The sequence below is a fragment of the Pogona vitticeps genome, chromosome 1, assembly GCF_051106095.1.
Source record: "Pogona vitticeps strain Pit_001003342236 chromosome 1, PviZW2.1, whole genome shotgun sequence".
Lineage (NCBI taxonomy): Eukaryota > Metazoa > Chordata > Lepidosauria > Squamata > Agamidae > Pogona > Pogona vitticeps.
Window position 1 is genome coordinate 237,188,179 of NC_135783.1, and position 19,497 is coordinate 237,207,675.

Genomic DNA, 19,497 nt, shown 5'->3' on the forward strand with positions numbered 1-19,497 from the left:
ACAAGCAGCTGAATTCAACAAATACAGAGAATATTGCAAGTGTTCTTTCAATCTCTAATGATATATATATATTCTTTCCCAGAGAAGGACATGCAAAAATTCTTAGCAATATGCTATGAATTGTATTTTTAGTTTGCTTTATTTCTGCCTTCTAAAAAGTTAAGTTGAAATATAATAAAGCTCCAGATACATTCAAGTGTACATGGAAACAATGTGAGAAAAAAAGGCATGTTAAATAGTAAGACACCACTGTTGTAGCTGTCTGATAAGCTTCAGGTGTTTGTTCCTTGTATTTTTAACAACACTTTTGCCCTGGCTATAGACATACTGTATGTAGTGGTCCTTTTGGCTGTCCAAATGTTTTACAACCACAGACCACAGCTGGCAACACATACAAAAACAAATAGAAAAAAATTGAGGTCATATGTTTTGCCAATGTAAATGGAGATGTATTGGTTTCTATGTTTGTTCATACAGACCAAAGACCAAGCAGGTAAAGAGAGAAATAAGGTCCTTAGCAAAATGAAGTAGTCTCCTTCTGATGTTAGTGCAGTGGTGAATCCATTCTGGGGTTTGATCAAAATTTTGATGGAGCTAGCAAAGGGAATGAACTTTTTTGGGGGATAGCATTCAGTACCTAGGACAGCTACTGTAAACTTTAGACTAAAACCTTCACCATCTCTCTAATATTGGACCCTTAAGCCTCCATGGTATTAGTGGGAAAGTGGAACATGGAAACTGTAAGAACTAGTCAGTTACTTGAACAACTTGATCTGATGAAGTCATACCCCAGGTTATGTATTGCTAGAACAGGAGAGCTGTAAGGATGGAATTGTTGTCATTACATGTCATTAAGTAGCCTTGGACTTGGAATAGAATTTATAAATTATTAATATATAATAGATTATCTGTTCAGGAGTCCATAATCAAACCTGTGCCTCATATATTTGCTATGTATAATCAGGTTCTTCTAGTTATGAATTTAGATGAAAAGATTCTAAATCTGGATACATTTATTTTGTTCCCCCACAGAGCTAAATTTGAAAGTGTTATGATTGAAGCACTGCTGCATGTAGGGTACACATTTATTTATTTCTTCCTCTCTGTAGCCTCTGGTAGGACAGGTGTTGCAGGATTAGGGTAAGGAGAGCTTCGGAAACTTGAAAACATGTGTTCTAATGGAGATGAATGAAGAACAAAGTGAAAGATGACATTAAGTTGTGATTCTAACATGCCACTCTTAGAAACTATTGTAAGGCTCAATTGAAAGTGAAATGTAAAACTGATCCAATGCATTAAAACTGCATGAACTTTATTGCTATTTAACACATATAATTTAATATAAATTAAATGCATATAATTTAATGCATTTAAAGCATTTCAGAAGGCATGCAGCAATTGCATGTGTTGGACAGAGCACGAAAAGTATGGAAGCATGTGCCATTCGGACTGACATGTATAGATTGTCTGCTTCTTAGGAATGCACAAATTATGCTTGCATTTGGACTCTCTGGGTAGCCCAAACAAAACCATACTGTGTATACAAGCCCAAGTGTAAGTCCCCTTAGTCATTTTTGCCATCACCTACAATAGGTTTTGGTAAAAACAAAAATAAGATCTCAGGTTCTTTTTACTGGATTTTTGAAAACATTTTCAATTTTGGACAGTCTGTGTATAAAATAAATGCAGAAAAATTATCTACTGTCTGGACTGACAGGATTAAAAAACGAAGCAGAGATCACTGTACATCTACCTGCCATTGATGGCAGATGTTAAATAGAAGGAACCTGTTATTTATTTATTTATTTATTTATTTTTAAATGCAGTCATTCATTTTGTAAATGTCCTCATGAATTTCATTAGGTAAACGCTGGAGATTTAAAACACTGGAATGGGGGAGAAAGCAAGACTGACAGACCTGCCCATTCAAGTGGAAAGTTTTGAGTGCTTAGAAGGCTGGCTTTGAATCTCTGTGTATTCCACCATCCCTATGGTGCTGAACTAGGATTTCTGACATCATTTTCCCCCTGAACAACTCCTCAACTTTAACAGCTACATAACAACCACAGGCAGGCACAACATGGTGTTCTCTGTAGGGAAATAGCTGTGCCAATTCAATTTGGCCAGCGAAGAAGGTTGACAATTCTATTGGGTTTGTTTCTTATATGAATTCTGCAAGATTTGGGGTGAGGAGAAGGAGTCACAAATGTTGTAGAAATTACCTGTAAGAGGAGAAGAAAGAGGGTAACAGCCTCTTATTTAAAAAAAAAATGAATTTGGGAGAAAGCAAAGCCATTTTTAGTCCTGAATTAAGTCAACCACTCCCTGTTTCTACTTCACTCAACTTCCAGTATTTCATGCTATTATGTTGATGTCGATTATTTCACAAACCTCATAAAGCTTTAGAGGGAAAAAATTGGGTGGGAGTGAAATGATGAACATATACCGTATTATATCTGTAAACAGGTCTCTTCCTTACTCATGAATTCTGTGATCAGTGAGCAAGTACAGCTAGATAAAGAGATTAGCAATCTGAATTACTTTGAAAGTTGAAAAGTGTGATGCAGAAATGTCTTTCTGAAAGATTTCTTTAAATTTTTGAAAGATAGCATTTGTTCTCCTTATGTGAGACCAGAATCAAATAGTATTTTTGTTGCCTAGGTACAGAATAGAAGCAAAGCCCGTCCATCTCTGCTCTTGGGGATCAGTTTGGGCTTCTGTTTGAATTAATTTTATTCTGTGCAAGCTATTCTTCAGAAGGCTTTTGTTTTCGAGGTACACACAACCCTTGGAAGGAAAAAGAAACTAGTTTCTATTGATGTACCACTGTTTGGAGCCTTAAGAGGTACAGAGGGTTTGTGAAGAGAGGCAGTATATTTCATATTTTATTGCACATGTCATATGGCTTAAAATAAGGTGGCCTTTTTGTTCACCTCTTCCCCACCAGGTGTTTGCCAAACTATTGTGAACATGGAGGAAAATGCTCCCAGTCCTGGACGACATTCCATTGTGATTGCAGCGACACTGGTTACATGGGAACAACCTGCCATAATTGTAAGTGAATCATACTATGAAAGGGCTGTAGTGGAAGAGCCTCAAGAGAAATGGGACAACAACGGATCACTTGGTAGTGCATAAAGCAGAACAACAAAATATCCCATCATATAAAATTAGCAATGATGTTTTATAAGGCATAAAAAGTTAGGAAGATAACTTTAGGAAGTTAAAGTTGGGAAGGGGTCATAGGTCAGTAATAAAGCATATGCTTTGCATGCAGAAGGCTCCAGATTCTGTCCATGGTATCTTCAGGTCAGGCTAGGAGAGAATCCAGGTGGAAACCATGGAGATCTACCTCCAGCATTAACCATAACGGAACAGACGGGGCAGGGATCTGACACAGGACAGGGAAGCTGCCTAGCTTCCTAAGAGCTTTGCTTACACAGCTGTGCAACTGAGAAGTAAATCTGAGTGACTTACTCACAAGTAACTATGCCTAGAATTGTGGCCTTCATATCTTGCACCATTAGTGGCAACACTGAGGAAGTAATCAGAACTCTATCTCTTTGTTGGAATGCAAACAAGCAAATTCTAAATATGAACATATGTGTATTGCATACATTATATGGGGCAAAAAGATGGTGTGACAAACCCAGACCTACTGGGATATGTCACACAGTTACACTAAGCTGCCACCAACCATTCCCTGTAAGAAGTCACACAGACCAGGGATGGATTTTTAAACAATAAAAAGAATAAGGTTTATTTTAAATACACACAGGGAAAAATAAACAATCAGGTGAATAAGATAAAGTAACGTGGCTTATTCTCACTCATACAAGCATACAGTTTGGTTCACCCAGAACCCTCAACTTGAAGCACAGACCCTGAACCTATCAGTTCTGGCTAACCCACAGACACCTGAACCTATCAGGTTGGTACTCTGACACACAGTAGTACCCTGTCTGACACACAGACTCCCACAACAGCTTCTTCTTCCCAGCTGCTGCTTCGTCACAACCCAGTGTCTCTCAGCATCTCACAAACTCTCCACACACGCTTCACATATTTATACAGTACAGCCCCTCCTCCTGATGTCCCGCCTTCCACTCCCCATAGGATGGAACTTTCCCTCCAAACCCATGACAGACAGGTAACATCAGTGCTGTATGTAACACCTCCCCTCTTTATAAGTTGTTTTGTAGGGGGAAAGCTAAGGTGCTTTTCACCAAAAAACAACCTGTATAAAATACACAACAACAGTTATACATACCATATCATACTTATACTTACATTCTAAGTTAACCATAGCAATTATGCATTTAAACATTTACCATTAACATTACATCAATTTACCTTTATTCATACAAACCAAATTCAAAACCAGGTACATTTAACTTTTGTCATCATTATATACACATAGTCCATGTTTCTTTCGCCGTCTTCATTCTTCAGGTCTTCTTGATAAGGCGTCAGCAACACAGTTCACTGACCCTCTGACCACCTTCACTTCAAAGTCATAGTCCTGTAGGTTTAAAGTCCACCTCATAAGTTTGCTATTGTGGGTTTTCATTGTCTTTAACCATTGCAATGGTGAATGGTCAGTGCACAGAATAAAATGTCTTCCCCAGATGTAAGGCTTGGCCTTCTGGATCGCGTAGACTATGGCCAAACACTCCTTCTCCACGGTTGCCAAATGTCTCTCACCTTTTTGAAGTTTCCTACTCAGGTAGGACACTGGATGCTGGTCACCATTCTCATCCTCCTGGCACAGAACTGCTCCTACCCCGCTGTTAGACGCATCGGTGTAGATGATGAACTCCCGGTCGAAGTCTGGAGCACGCAGGACAGGATAGTTGATTAACGCCTCCTTCAACCTCTGGAACGCCGCCTCACAGTCGCTGGTCCACGGGATGCGGTCATCAGCCTTCTTCCTCGTCAGATCGGTCAGCGGAGCCACAATCTCGCTAAACCTCGGGATGAACTTTCTGTAGTAGCCCACCAACCCAAGAAATGATTTGACTTTTTTCTTGGTGTTGGGTCTAGGCCAATCACGAACTGCTTCTATTTTGGCCTCCAGGGGTTTTATCATTCCTCCCCCTACCATGTGACCCAAGTATTTTATTTCTGGGCTACCCAGCTGACACTTGCTGGCCTTTACTGTTAGCCCTGCTGCACTTAACCTCTGCAGCACTAACTCCAGGTGTATCAGGTGATCTTCCCAGGTATTACTGAAGATCCCTATGTCGTCAATGTAGGCCACTGTAAAGTCACTGAGCCCTGCCAAGGTCTGGTCCATCAGCCTTTGGAATGTGGCTGGTGCATTTCTGAGACCAAAGCTCAGGACTCGAAACTCATAGAGACCAAAAGGGCTGCAAAAGGCAGTCTTTTCTTGATCCCTGGGATCAATTCTTAATTGCCAATATCCCTTTACCAGGTCCAATGATGAGATGAACCGACAACCCCCTATGGTTTCAATCAGGTTGTCTAGCCTGGGCATTGGGTAGGCATCAGGAGTGGTTACACGGTTTAATTTCCTGTAATCAACACAAAACCTAATGCTCCCATCAGGCTTGTCCACAAGGACTATCGGAGAGGACCAAGGACTAGAAGAGGGGACGATTATGTTCTCCCTAAGCATCTCGTCCAGCTCCTTCCGCACCTTGTCCCTATAGGGTCCCGTTACTCGGTATGGGGATACTGCCTGCGGGGGTGCATCCCCTGTGTGGATCCGATGCATCACTCCCTTCACTATCCCCGGCTTGTTGGAAAACACCTGCTGATATTTACTAAGCAGCATTTTTAGTTCTTGCTGCTGGTCTTGGGTGAGTGCAGGACTGATCTTTACCTCCTCTGGGTTGTATTTTACTTCCCCTCTACCCTCCCAGAAGGGTAATTCCGCTTCCTCACTCTCAGCTGCTTTTATCGCGAACAAAACCCTCTGTTCCCCTCTGTAGTAGGGTTTTAGGGCATTCACATGAACCACCCTCCTTGCTTGGTTCTCTTCCTGCTCTATTAGGTAGTTCAGGTCGGACATCTTGGAAATGACCCTATATGGTCCTGCCCATTTGAGCTGCAGTTTATTCTCTCTGCAGGGCCTAAGCCAAAGCACTTCCTCCCCTGGGTCAAAGTGCCTCTCTCTAGCTTTGTGGTCATACCATGTTTTCTGTCTGACCTTCTGAGCTTGCAGGTTTTCTGCTGCCAGCTCTAGATTTCTCTTTAGGTCATTCATCAAGGTGTCTATGTATGTTACAACGTCTTGTGGGTCATCCTGGGTGATCTGCTCCCAATTTTGTTTGATCAAATCAAGGGGCCCTTTCACCCTTCTCCCAAATAAAAGTTCAAATGGACTGAACCCGGTACTGGCTTCAGGATACCTTGTGGCATGGTCCACAATTGTTAGAATGAACCTGTTCCCCCTCTTTGTGGCCTTGGGCAAAGGTCCCACAATATCCACCCCTATGCATTTGAACGGAGTGTCAATCACAGGCAAAGGGCACAACTTTGCTTTGGTCCTATCGCGGCTATTCCCCTGCCTTTGACACACATCACATTGTTTACAGAACTCCCTGATCTGCTTCCCTATGTCAGGCCAGTAGAAATTCTGTGTGATTCTCTGCTGTGTTTTGTTCACCCCTAAGTGTGCAGCAAACATGTCAGAGTGCCCCCTTTGTAAGATCATGGGGCGATACTTTTCAGGTACCACTAGCTGACTTCTGATTCCCTCTCCCCCTTTTGAGATATTCCTCAGGGTCTCTCTATATAAAACCCCCTTTTTCTCCAGAAATCTCACTGGGGTTTCAGGTGTTAGCTGGGCGTCAGTCACCTGTTCAAAACACTTTTGGAGAGTGGCGTCTGCCTTTTGCACCTGTCCAAATCTGCTGTCTGTGGTTAAGGTTTCCACCACAGCTTCTGAACTCCCTTCTGCTTCCGTCTCTGGCTCATCATTACCCCCCTGAACTGTTCCCGTGGTGGCTTGTGAGCGTGTAATCACTAGCACCCGTTTCACATGTTCAGCCAGGTCATTTCCCACGAGCACGGCTGCTGGCAGAGTCGATAAAATCGCTAGCCGCCAATCTCCCCTCCAGCCTTGAAAGTTGACAGGTACCTCTGCTACTGGCAGAGAGATTACCTGCCCCTCAATCCCTGCTACCTTCATGCTCTCATTTGGGATTATAAACTCCCTAGGGATGATATCTGGATGGCACAGGGTTACCTGGGAACAAGTGTCCCGCAGCCCCCTATACTGACGGTCAAGTATTCCTACGTCCACCCCTGCTGTCTCAAACAACTGAGAATCTGTTTTTATCAGCAAGCAGCGCTTTACCTCCACAAGAGGACCATTTTCCTCAGCCTGATCAGCATAGGTAGCTGTTCCAGACTGAGTAGCCATGGCAACAGGCTCCCTCAGTGACACTGAGCTTTGCTCTTTCTGGACACAGAACACAGCTTTTGGCTTGGTCCCACTAGAATTCTGAGGCACCATTCCTTTTAGCTGCTTTAATTTCTCACACTCTGAGATTAGATGACCCTTTCCCTGACAGAAATAACATTTTCGGGTGTATTTTGATTCTCTCTCATCTTGTTTTAGTTTTCCCTCCAAAATCTGAGGTCTTAGTTTCATGTCTGAGGGCTTCCCTTCACCATGGGCCCCTCCCCCTTGCTGGCTTTTCCCTGGTCCCTGAGAGTACTTGCTGTAGGTTTCTTTGGGTTTACCCACAGATTTCCCCTCACCCAAGGGCTTTCTTATTTGGGAAATAAAATCTGCGACCTCCGCGGCTTCTGCCACAGATTTCGGTTTCCTTTCCCTCACCTGGAATTTCAATTCCCCATGCAGGACTGAATAGAACTGTTCCAGTGCTATCAAGTCTTTGAGCTGCTCATAGGTCTCTGTCCCTTCCTGCGATAGCCATTTCTCAAGCAGCCTCACCAATTGGGCCCCCACTTGGGTAAAAGTCTGTTCTGGTTTTTTGGTGAGGGACCTGAATCTTTGTCTCAGCTGCTCCGCATTTATCCCATGTCTGGCAAACACCAGTTTTTTAAACTCTGCAAAATCTTTCATCAGTTCCTCAGGCATCTCGGCATAGACCTCAGCCAGGCTACCACTGATTAAAGATCGCATGATGGTCATCTTCTCAGTTTCCCTCACTGAGAAGTCCACAAACGCTCTTTCCACTAAGGAAAAGAACACCTCAGGACAATCTCCCTTGTGGTACACAGGGAATTTCTTCAGGTCAGCTTTAGACAATTGGCCTCCCTCAGAATCCCTATTATTATTATTGTTCTGGTTCATCATTTCCAATTTTCTTAATTCAAACGCCATTCTTTCTTTTTCCAGAGCAATTTTCTCTCTCTCTAATCTTTCTTCTTTTTCCAATTGCCTCATCCTCAGTTCATGCTGTTGGGCTATGAGCAATTTTCTGAGTTCTGGGTTCTGTTCTCCTGTGCTGTCACCTTGCACTGAGCCAAATTCATCCTCAGAACCTTGGTCAATCTGGGGGTCTTTCACTTCACTCATTTCGGCCATCTGGCTTCGAGTCAAGGGCATAATCCCCCCTCAGAACAGGCTGTTTTAAAAAGTCAAGCCTCAAAATAAAACGACCACTTTTTTCCTTTTTGCCTCAGAACCAGCTCTCCCTAGAGATTGCTGCTGTTCTTCAGCACCAAACTTGCAACAGTATCGAGTCAGAGCCTACCCCCCTCTGCTGGGCCTCTCAGCTGGCAAGCTAGCTCGCTGTTACTACGCAGTTTTGCCTCAGCTTTTTCCCGCCAAAACTAGGCTGCCTCAGAGCACCTTAATCTAAGTCTCCCCAGTTGGCACGTTCTTCTACTAGCGCACCTCCCCGTGAGGTACACCTAGAAGATTACCTACGCGCCTCAGACTGTCCCTGACTAGACCCCCCTTGCTCTGGGCACACTTGCCAAGGCTTTGCTGGACCGCTGGACAACTGGACCAGTCGTATCCCACCCGCTGGACACCAATCAATGTGACAAACCCAGACCTACTGGGATATGTCACACAGTTACACTAAGCTGCCACCAACCATTCCCTGTAAGAAGTCACACAGACCAGGGATGGATTTTTAAACAATAAAAAGAATAAGGTTTATTTTAAATACACACAGGGAAAAATAAACAATCAGGTGAATAAGATAAAGTAACGTGGCTTATTCTCACTCATACAAGCATACAGTTTGGTTCACCCAGAACCCTCAACTTGAAGCACAGACCCTGAACCTATCAGTTCTGGCTAACCCACAGACACCTGAACCTATCAGGTTGGTACTCTGACACACAGTAGTACCCTGTCTGACACACAGACTCCCACAACAGCTTCTTCTTCCCAGCTGCTGCTTCGTCACAACCCAGTGTCTCTCAGCATCTCACAAACTCTCCACACACGCTTCACATATTTATACAGTACAGCCCCTCCTCCTGATGTCCCGCCTTCCACTCCCCATAGGATGGAACTTTCCCTCCAAACCCATGACAGACAGGTAACATCAGTGCTGTATGTAACAGATGGCTCCTCCTATGGATTTATAAGGGGCTAAAATAAAGGAAATCGGAGAAGGTTTTTAACAGAAATGTTTCACAAGGGAGAGAGATAAACTGTGGGGTCCCCCAGCAATTTGTGTTGGAGCTGCTCTAATTTAGCCTGTAGATGCAGGGTAAGCAGTGGTGTAATAATATTTTAATGTGGCACCAGATACTTAGGTTAGACTTGTTTCATTCTCCTACAAAAAATTATCTCCTTGCCTGTTTTTTCCTAGTTTCAATGACAGTTTTCACATTTACAGCAATACTTTTTGAGCACATTGACCAAACTATGCAGATTGTGCAAAACTACTGTACAAACTATGGACTTTTAAAAATCAAAGCACCTGATAGGTTGTCTTTGTCTTTTCAATCAAACTGTCAAAACTTCTGTGCTTACTGTTACACATGTATTTTCCTTTACCAAAAGAAAAGAGGCTTGTTTTGTGCAGAGATACTTTGTACCAGTTATAGAAACACACCCACATAAAGAGGCCCCTTGCTTTCCCTCAGCCTGGAGGGAATAAATCTTGGAGAGGTCAGTAGTTTCTTGAAAAGCTGTCTCAGTGTGTCAAAACAGCCTGCTGTATTGAAAACAGGTAATTTTTCAGTAATTCTTTATTGGTCTTCTGAATAGCACTCGGTGGCCGCTGTTAAAAAGAGAATGTTGCACAGGTGGGCCTTTCATCAGATCCAACAAGGTTTTCCTTCTGCTGTCATAAAGTAAATGCTACTAGTGTTTCTGTTACTCTGCTCCTTGATCAGAAAGGAGAAGAGAGTGTGGTAGGATAATGGAAGGTGATGGTAAAATGCCAGAAAGAAGAGGAGTTTGTGAAAAGTATCAGACAGACTCAGAACATCTTTTTCTCAAAACTGAAATGCAAATGTACATTTCCCCCTTTTTTTGCCAGGATGTTCCAGTGATTCACTGTGCACATGTACATAAATGTATTTTCATACTTCTTTTGCTTTCTGCCTCGGAGCATCCGTGCCTTTCAGCTGGAGAACTTGGGCGTTGACATTCTGTTTCATAGGGTTGACATCAACAAAATCATAGTTAGATGTCTTTATGGAAATAGATGAAAACAAAATGTTTCAGAATATTTAGAAAGATTCTTGTGGCACAGTGATTGAGCTGTAGTACTGCATCCAAGACCCTCCTCAACCCGAGTTCAATCCCAGTTAGACAGCTTGAGATTGACTCAGCCTTCCATCCTTCTGAAGTTGGTAAACTGAGTACCCAGTTTGATGGCGGGATGGGGCAGAAACGTGTAGCCTGCATAATTAAATTGTACACCACCCAGAGAGTGCTTTAAGCACTATGGGGCAGTATATAAGCAGCACACTTTGCTTTGCTTTGTGTTCAATGGTCACATTTATTTACTTGCTATGTGCTGTTAAGTAGAAACTGGCTTATAGCCACCTTAATAGGGCTTTCAAGTAAAGCCTTTTACCATTTCCACACAAACACACACATGTGTGAGTTTTTGCATGGACAAGAAGGGATTTGATCCCAAGTCTCCCTCGTCTTCATCTCTCACTCTATCCATGATACCACACTGGATTTGGTTATACTTCTAGGCAGAGTTATTTGAATTTTTAAGATCCATGTTTGCTTCCCATTCTATAGTGTTACATAAAGTGTTGTCCCATTTTTAAAGAAAAGGTATTATGATTCAGAAACACATCTTAACATCAATTGTCAAAGCAATCTGAAGATTCCTGTATTTGAATAAGACCCAAAGTAGAGCATTTCAGACCTGATCTTTCATGTGGCAATTCCATTTTATTAGAAACAGACACATGTTTCCAGACAACATTCTTAAAGCTAGGTTCACTGCAATTCAATTTTGCTACAACCAAAGGGTGGCTGTTACTTTATGAGAATGTTGTCTGAGTATGAGAAGAAGGGAGGGAAAGAATCACTGCTGTGCCAGAAAAAGCTAATTGCTGCTCTATATAACCTGCTAGAATCTGAAACTGGGGCATTCAATTTTATTGTCACCCATGGTCTCTGAAGCATTTTTAATTTTCCTGTTTTCCTTATTTTGTTGGTGCTATTTAATTACCCAGCATGGAAACTTTGTGTACATCAGCAGGGGAAAAATAAAGCTATAAGTACATCTGGGCTGACCAGTAAAAAAATGTCAGTCACTAAGCCTGTTTGCAGCTTCTGTAACTATTAAACAGACTTCCTCCATTTACTGCTTGCTTCATATTTGTTATCATTGCATGACAGTGCAGTGATGTTATTGTGCTGGCAGAGCAAAATAAGCATTCGACAAGGCAGTTCTAAAAAAGAGAACAGCCCAGACAAAAATGATATATTTGAAACTGGACTTCTAATCAGTACCAATATTGGCATAGTTGTAGCAGTTTGCTCTTGCTCTGTGCCAGACTTGTTGACATTTGGGGAACGGATTTTGAGTTATGATTTTAGCCATTTCCCCAGCAATATTGTATTTTCTGGTCAGTTCTGTATTTTCACTATATATGCAGGCTAGGATAGCTCCAACTACCATACAATTGCACTCATTTCACACGCTAGCAAGGTTATGTTCAAAATCCTACAGGCTTCAGCAGTATGTGGACCGAGAACTCCCAGAAGCACAAGCTGCATTTTGAAGGGGCAGAGGAACTAGAGACCAAATTGCTAACATGTGATGTATTACGGAGAAAGCCAGAGAGTTCCAGAAAAACATCTACTTCTGCTTCAATGACTATGCAAAAGCCTTTGACTGTGTGGATGACAGCAAATTACGGCAAACCCTTAAAGAAATGGGAGTGCCTGACCACCTTATCTATCTCCTGAGAAACCTATATGTGGGACAGGAAGCAACAGTTAGAACTGGATACAGAACAACTGATTGGTTCAAAATTGGGAAAGGAGTACAACAAGGTTGTATATTGTCCCCCTGCTTATTTAACTTATATGCAGAATACATCATGCGAAAGGCAGGACTGGAGGAATCCCAAGTCGGAATTAAGATTGCTGGAAGAAATATCAACAACCTTCAATATGCAGATGATACCACTCTGATGGCAGAAAGAGAGGAGGAATTAAAGCACCTCTTAATGAGGGTGAAAGAGGAGAGCACCAAAAATGGTCTGAAGCTCAACATAAAAAACAAAACAAAACAAAAAAAAACTAAACTAAACTAAATTAAGATCATGGCCACTGGTCTCATCACCTCCTGGCAAATTGAAGGGGAAGATATGGGGGCAGTGACAGATTTTACTTTCTTCGGCTCCATGATCACTTCAGATGGAGACAGCAGCCACAAAATTAAAAGACACCTACTTCTTGGGAGGAAAGCGATGATGACAAACCTCGACAGCATCTTAAAAAGAGAGACATCAACTTGCCGACAAAGGTCCGCATCGTCAAAACTATGGTTTTTCCATTAGCGATGTATGGAAGTGAGAGATGGACCATAAGGAAGGCTGGCCGCCAAAGAATCGATGCTTTTGAATTGTGGTGCTGGAGGAGGCTCTTGAGAGTCCCCTGGACTGCAAGGAGAACAAACCTATCCATTCTGAAGGAAATCAACCCTGAGTGCACACTGGAAGGACAGATCCTGAAGCTGAGGCTCCAGTATTTTGGCCATCTCATGAGAAGAGAAGACTCCCTGGAAAAGACCCTGATTTTGGGAAAATGTGAAGGTGAGAGGAAAAGGGGTTTCCAAGACAAGTTGGACAGTGTCATTGAAGTGACCAACATGAATTTGACCAAACTCTGGGAGGCAGTGGAAGACAGGAGGTCCCGACATGCTCTTGTCCATGGGGTCACGAAGAGTCAGACACAACTTAATGACTAAACAACAACAACAAGGATAGCTTCAGTTTACTCATTTTTTCCTCTAGTGAAGGTTCAGAATTGGTTTGATCAAGCATACACTTTTCTGCCTTTCTGCTATCATGGGTATCTGTAAGGCTCTCTTCCAACACCAGAATTCAAATAGATTTTTGTTCCTTTATATAGCAAAGGGCAGCCTGGATGACGATCACACTCAATGGTAGCAGTCAAGTGTTTCCCAACCGATGGGGCATTGGGAAGGGGAGCAGGTTGTGAGGGCGGGGGGCTCATTTTTTGTTTTTTAAGACCACCCCACAGGTTTGTCGGTTCACGCGGGGACGGATTTGTGATTTGTCCATTCACAGGGAATTCATGGTTCATGGGTCGTCAACCTTGATGACCTGCAAACCAAGACAAACTACCATTTCGGTGGTTCATCCTCATCTCTAGTCCAAATTGTTTCCTAATTCCACACCATCCTTTGCTTTTTATATTTGTTTTTTATTTGAAGGAGGCTTTGTTTTTGTCTTTAATCATTGGCATTATTTTAGTACCACTCTTATTAGTCAGTGATGTTCCCATAGAGCCTTAAATGTCAACATATTTTGGTGTTTTTTTTGCTATTTTTGGCACTTATATTTTATTTTTATTTCAATTTGTGTTGCTCTGTTTGTTCTGACTTTAACAATTTGTGCACAAATATCACACACACAACCCCCCCACAGACACTACTGTAGTGAAGAAAAGCAGCACACATAATATAAATATATTCAAGTAAATAGGCATCTCTTTTTATTTTCACAGCAGATCAGGCTAAGGGATTATGAAAGCCACAATGTCACTTAACTTGCTTCGCAGCTTAGCAGGAATGTAAACAAGGTTTCACAGGTCCAAGTGGAATGGAAACCTACACCCTGTTCACTGCTCCACAGTGGCTCTAGTGCTAACCATTGCTAGTGCTGGAACAGGAAGTGACAGAGTTTGCATTAAGTTTTGAAGGATGGTCATCTGGTATAGAAGGCAGAAGATGACAATTTTTGAACTAGAGTAAATTCTGAGTTCAAAAATAGGCCTCTTCTGCCTTCTGTACCAGATGACCATCCTTCACAACTTAGGAAAGTGTTTCCAGTCGTGTTTTGAAGGGGCAAACAGAGTCTTAGATATATTTGCTTTGATCTGTCATCCCGTGCAACTCAAGGCCCCCTCCTAAATACCTTTCCAACTTGTTTCACATCTCTTCTGTTGCTTTCATTTCCTGTTCTTGTTTCCTCTATCCTTTTATTGGTACTGCTGACCTTTATTCATTGTAATGATATTTTTCTGCCATCCCCAGAGTCTTCCTTGTACTTCCTCCTTCCTGGTGGTACAAGGCAAGTAGAATTGTCCTTATATTCTAAAAGATAACAGCACTTCAAAACATTTTCCTGTAAAATAACAAAAATTACCACAGTCCCTGGTATTTGATTCAGTACATGCTGAGCCGTGTACATACAAGTGTATCTCTGAGAAAACTTTCTTTGCTGCGAGAAGGATATTCCTTACAAAAAAAGGGGGGGAAGAAAATGTCAGGCAATTTCCTGTATAACATATGCAGAATATTAAAGTGGGGACTTCATCCCACACAAAATGTCAACAATTCAGCATTCGTTTCTGGCCCCACAATGAAATGAAATGCTTAAATGCAGCAATATTTGGGGGAAGTGAACTTTCTGCCTTTCCTAAACGTATTTAAAAGATAAAAAAATACTTTCATTTATTTTCCATTTATCTTTGTATTATTGGATGTCCAAGGGGGAAAAACATTCCCATGACCAGAGGAGCTATGACCTAAATGTGTTCCCTATGCATTCAGAACTCATACAACTATAATCCTTACAAATCTCTCTCTCTCTCTCTCTCTCTCTCTCTCTCTCTCTCTCTCTCTCTCTCTCTCTCTCTCTCACACACACACACACACACACACACACACACACACACACACACAGAGAGAGAGAGAGAGAGAGAGAGAGAGAGAGAGAGAGAGAGAGAGAGAGAGAGAGAGAGAATAGTATTTCAGTGATACTTAGTACACCGAGCTGAGTGGGACAAGAAAGAAAAAGAACATCCCTGGATGCAAGAATGCTGTCTGAAGAGCAGCTTAAAAATTCTCTTCTCTCTGCAGCTCTGACAAATGGCTCACAGAGCAGTTGCAAGGGGACATTGTATATGCTACACAGCAGCCTCAGACGGAGCCCTCCCTAATGTCTCAGTGATCAGAGTGTCCAGTGGAGCTCTTCGGCTGGGGATGAGATGTCATCTGGCTTTTCCTTTGGCACTAACAACTCCATCTACTGTATTATTATTATTATTATTATTATTATTATTATTATTATTATTATTATTATTATTATTATTATTATTATTATTATTATTATTATTATTATTATTATTATTATTATTTACTTACTTACTTACTTACTTACTTACTTACTTACTTACTTACTTACTTACTTACTTACTTACTTACTTACTTTTTACCCCGCCCCTCTAGACCATGTCTACTAATTATTATTATTTTCCCTTTTCTTCATTCAAATAAAATTCATCCCTACATTTGCCAAATGGGATATAAAGGACCCATTGTGGGGTTGGAGAGTTCCACACCATTTTCTTTCTTCACAGCTTCATGAAAATGTACATTTTCATGGAATAACCTGGTATAAATGTTTTTTGTCACAATAAAAGGAGCCTTGTCGTGCAGTGGTTAAACTGCTGTACTGCAGTGAGGACTCTGTTCATGACCTGCGTTTGGTGGCTCAGCTTGAGGTTCACTCAACCTTTTATCCTCCCAAGGTTGGTAAATTGAGTACCCAAGTCACTTGGGTGTGGGGGAACACGTAGCCTGCACAGTTAAATTCTAAACCACCGAGAGAGCGCTTTCAACACTATGGGGCAGTATATAAACAACAGAATTTGCTTAAATGCTAGTGTTCAAGGTGTCACAAGATTCTTCTTTCCATCTCATGTATCAGACTAACAAAAGTGCCCCTTGAAAAGGTACAACTTGATAGGGAAAATATATCCGACATTTCACTTTAAACTGTAATGCTCAGAATTTGTCAAAGCTACATTTGTACACAACCCCCCCACACACACACTGTGCTTCTCCTTCTTTTTCTTTCTTTTTTCTCTTTTTTGGGGTATCATATAAGTAAATGTGTATTTTTAACAAGGAGAAAATGAGCCATCTGTCATGCCAAAACATCACAGCAGGGACTTTATTAGTCTGTCAATAGTGGGGCCTGTCAAAGTCAGTTTTTCTACAGTACAGATTTCATTTCTTTTTGGCTTTTAACATGACAATTGTATTATAAGGGCGAGCATGACAGTCATTTCTGTTAAATTCACCACTGCCTCTTAACATGTCTGCTGTTAGAAAAGTGAGAGGAGAGGGAGAAGCCTTCTTCCCAAGGTTTGCCGGAAATAACGTTTTATTTAGCACCCATAATTCCATAAATATCTAATTACGCCTGACTATTCAGAGCGATGAAACTTGTCAATAATAACAGATTGGTGAATTCTTTATCTAGGGCATCTGGATATGAGCAAAAAAGTAATTTATAATGAACATTTGCAACACCACTTGTGTAGATGCGGCCTCTTGGAGAACAACTTTGTGCCTACAGAACATTCCATGAAATAGGGAGGAAATCTAGAATTGGGGATGGATAAATCTATCAGGTGTACTTTCTGTGACATCAGATATTCTAAAATTTCAAATGCTTTCCACTAACCCTTTAAAGACAGTTGGGAACTTGGGTGAATTTCGATTAACAAATAAACCAAATTAAATTCTCAGCCACCTGTATTGTCCTATTTTGTTGCTATGTTATTGTGCACATTACAAAGAGAAATACAAGGAACTGACCATTCAAAATTTCAGATCATGCCAGAAGAAACAAGAAAGGGAAATGGAGAGCAACTTAATTTCATTCCATTTAATGTGTTCTTGAAGGCTTTCACAGCCAGGATCCAATGGTTGTTATGGGATTTTTGGGCTGTTTTGCCATGTTCTGGTGGTTTTTCTTCCTAACATTTCGACGGTCTCTGTGGCTGGAATCTTCAGAGGACAGGAGCTAGAATTCTGTCTGTGTTCTTGTACAGAGTATTTGTTGCTGTGGGATAAGGGTTTTTTGTTCTTTTCAGGACATCGGGTGTTTCCTGTGATCAGGGTATTTTTTGTTATGGGTGCTTAGTAATGAGGGAAATGATTTGTCACTGTGATTGATGGGTGTCATTGGCTAGTCTTTTGTGTGCAGTGATCACTGGTCTTTGTGGCTGGGTAGAGTTCATTGACCTTTTTGCAGGCTGTATTTTTTAGTGCTGGGAGCTAGGCTTTGTTGAGTTTTAGTTTTTCTTCTTTTTGTTGAAGATGTGTTGGTGTTTCTGGATTTCAGGGGCTTCCCTCTGTAGTCTAACATAATGAATGCTGGTGTTGTCCAGTACTTCTGTGTCTTGAAATAGGATTTAATGACCAGCTTGTTTCAGGGCGTGTTCAGCTACTGCCAATTTTTTCAATTGTTTCATTTACTTACTTGTTCCATTGTTACTTATGCTTAATTTAAAGTAGGGAATGAGAACTAAGGAGCTGACCTGAGAGGAGGAAAAAAGAGGTCTTTGTGAAAGATGTAGAGAAAGGGATGAGAAGCAACTGTGTCCTCTTCCATAAATAAAGGACAGCTAAGGGAGGATTTATCTGGGGAGCAAGCAAGGTTTGGTCACCTAATGGTGAAGATGCTGAAAGAAGAAGGAAGTATTGTGGGGAAATTAGAATCAGAATACAAGAGCAGAGAAATAATGAGGGAGAGGTAGAAAAGGTTTTGATGGAAAGACAGGAATCAACAGGAATTCAGTCCTGAAAAGCTGAGTGTCATGTGCTGTAAATAATAAGGTGAATGACAGGTCAGAGTCACAAAGGAGAAAGCTGCAGTAGTCAGGCTGGAGATGACCAAAGAATTGACTAAAGTTTTGTCTGGGAGGATGCAGAGGCAAGGCTGTATCTTTGTTCCATTAGGAGATGTAGCATAATGTGTAGATATGAGCGAAAAAGACCGGGAGGAATCAAGGACAAAGCCAGTTGCACCTAGTCAACTGGGTGGCAGACGTTGATATCATTAGTGGAAATGGCAAGTACAAAAGGAAAGAATGGACTGAGAAAATAGATAAAACGTTCAGGCTCGGATGTAAAGGGCAGGAGACATCCCACCCCTATTCAGTCCTCTGACTGATACACCTTACCTTCAAGTGGTCTTTTAATGATCTCTTCATATTGGATAGAAACTACAACTGAGCAGTGGTTGACAAATGGTCACCCTCTCTGCTCAGTGCTTCTCTCTTCTCTGCAGCTTTTTGCTCTCTCTGTTACCAGAAGATTTTTTTTTAATTTATTTCTTACTTGTTAGAAATGATCTATCGATTCCTTTACCCACTTCTAGTGACTTACACAGGTAGAGTTGTGTGTGCTATACTGCGTTGCTCATCCTTCTCTGAAGAAGTAAGGGGAGGAACAATCCTCCATCACACATTTTTAAAAACCATAATATTTTTTTAAAAAAATAATCATTGCAAATATATATGAACAGTAGCTTAGAGGAAAAAAGTGACAGTGAGACCATCCCAGCATTCAGAATGAGGACATGGTCCTCCCCTCACAATCTGTTTGGCACTTTCCAGGGAAAATCTAGGGCTGCTCATTTTCTAGAAGGCGATTTTGATTTGTTGTAGCTTTTAACACGAGCAGTCTCCTCCACCCCCACCACGCACACTGGGGGCGGTGGGTAATGCCTTGTGCAGAATGTACCACACACACTTCCTGAAAGGCTCTGAATAAAACATACTGAGAAGCACATTCTCATTGCCTGTAGCTATCACAGGGTCACAGGATGTTATGGTACATGCTGCCAGAAAACTAATCAAGGAAACAGAAGCGACAGAAGCCAAGGAGAAAGAAACCAAGCATGGGCCCAAAATGTGATGTTGGGAAGTGTGAATATTCAAAAACGTGAAAAGGAAATCTCCCCCTTCATTTCTTCTTGAAATTTATCTCTTTGGAAATAGGAACATTTACTTGGGGCAGGGTTGGTGGTGTTCTGAGCCAAGTGGGCATGCCTTGATTTTCAGAATATGTT

The 19,497-nt window shown here is 41.6% G+C and overlaps 1 protein-coding gene across 1 annotated transcript in view; it reads left to right on the top strand.

Annotated features, from left to right (window-relative positions):
* CNTNAP5 (contactin associated protein family member 5) overlaps window positions 1-19,497 on the top strand; it is a 491,198-nt gene that overhangs the window by 283,779 nt on the left and 187,922 nt on the right. Inside the window, exon 11 of the mRNA XM_020805439.3 lies at window positions 2,948-3,054. Within this exon, the coding sequence (XP_020661098.3) occupies window positions 2,948-3,054 (107 nt within the window). The remainder of the gene's footprint in view (window positions 1-2,947; window positions 3,055-19,497) is intronic.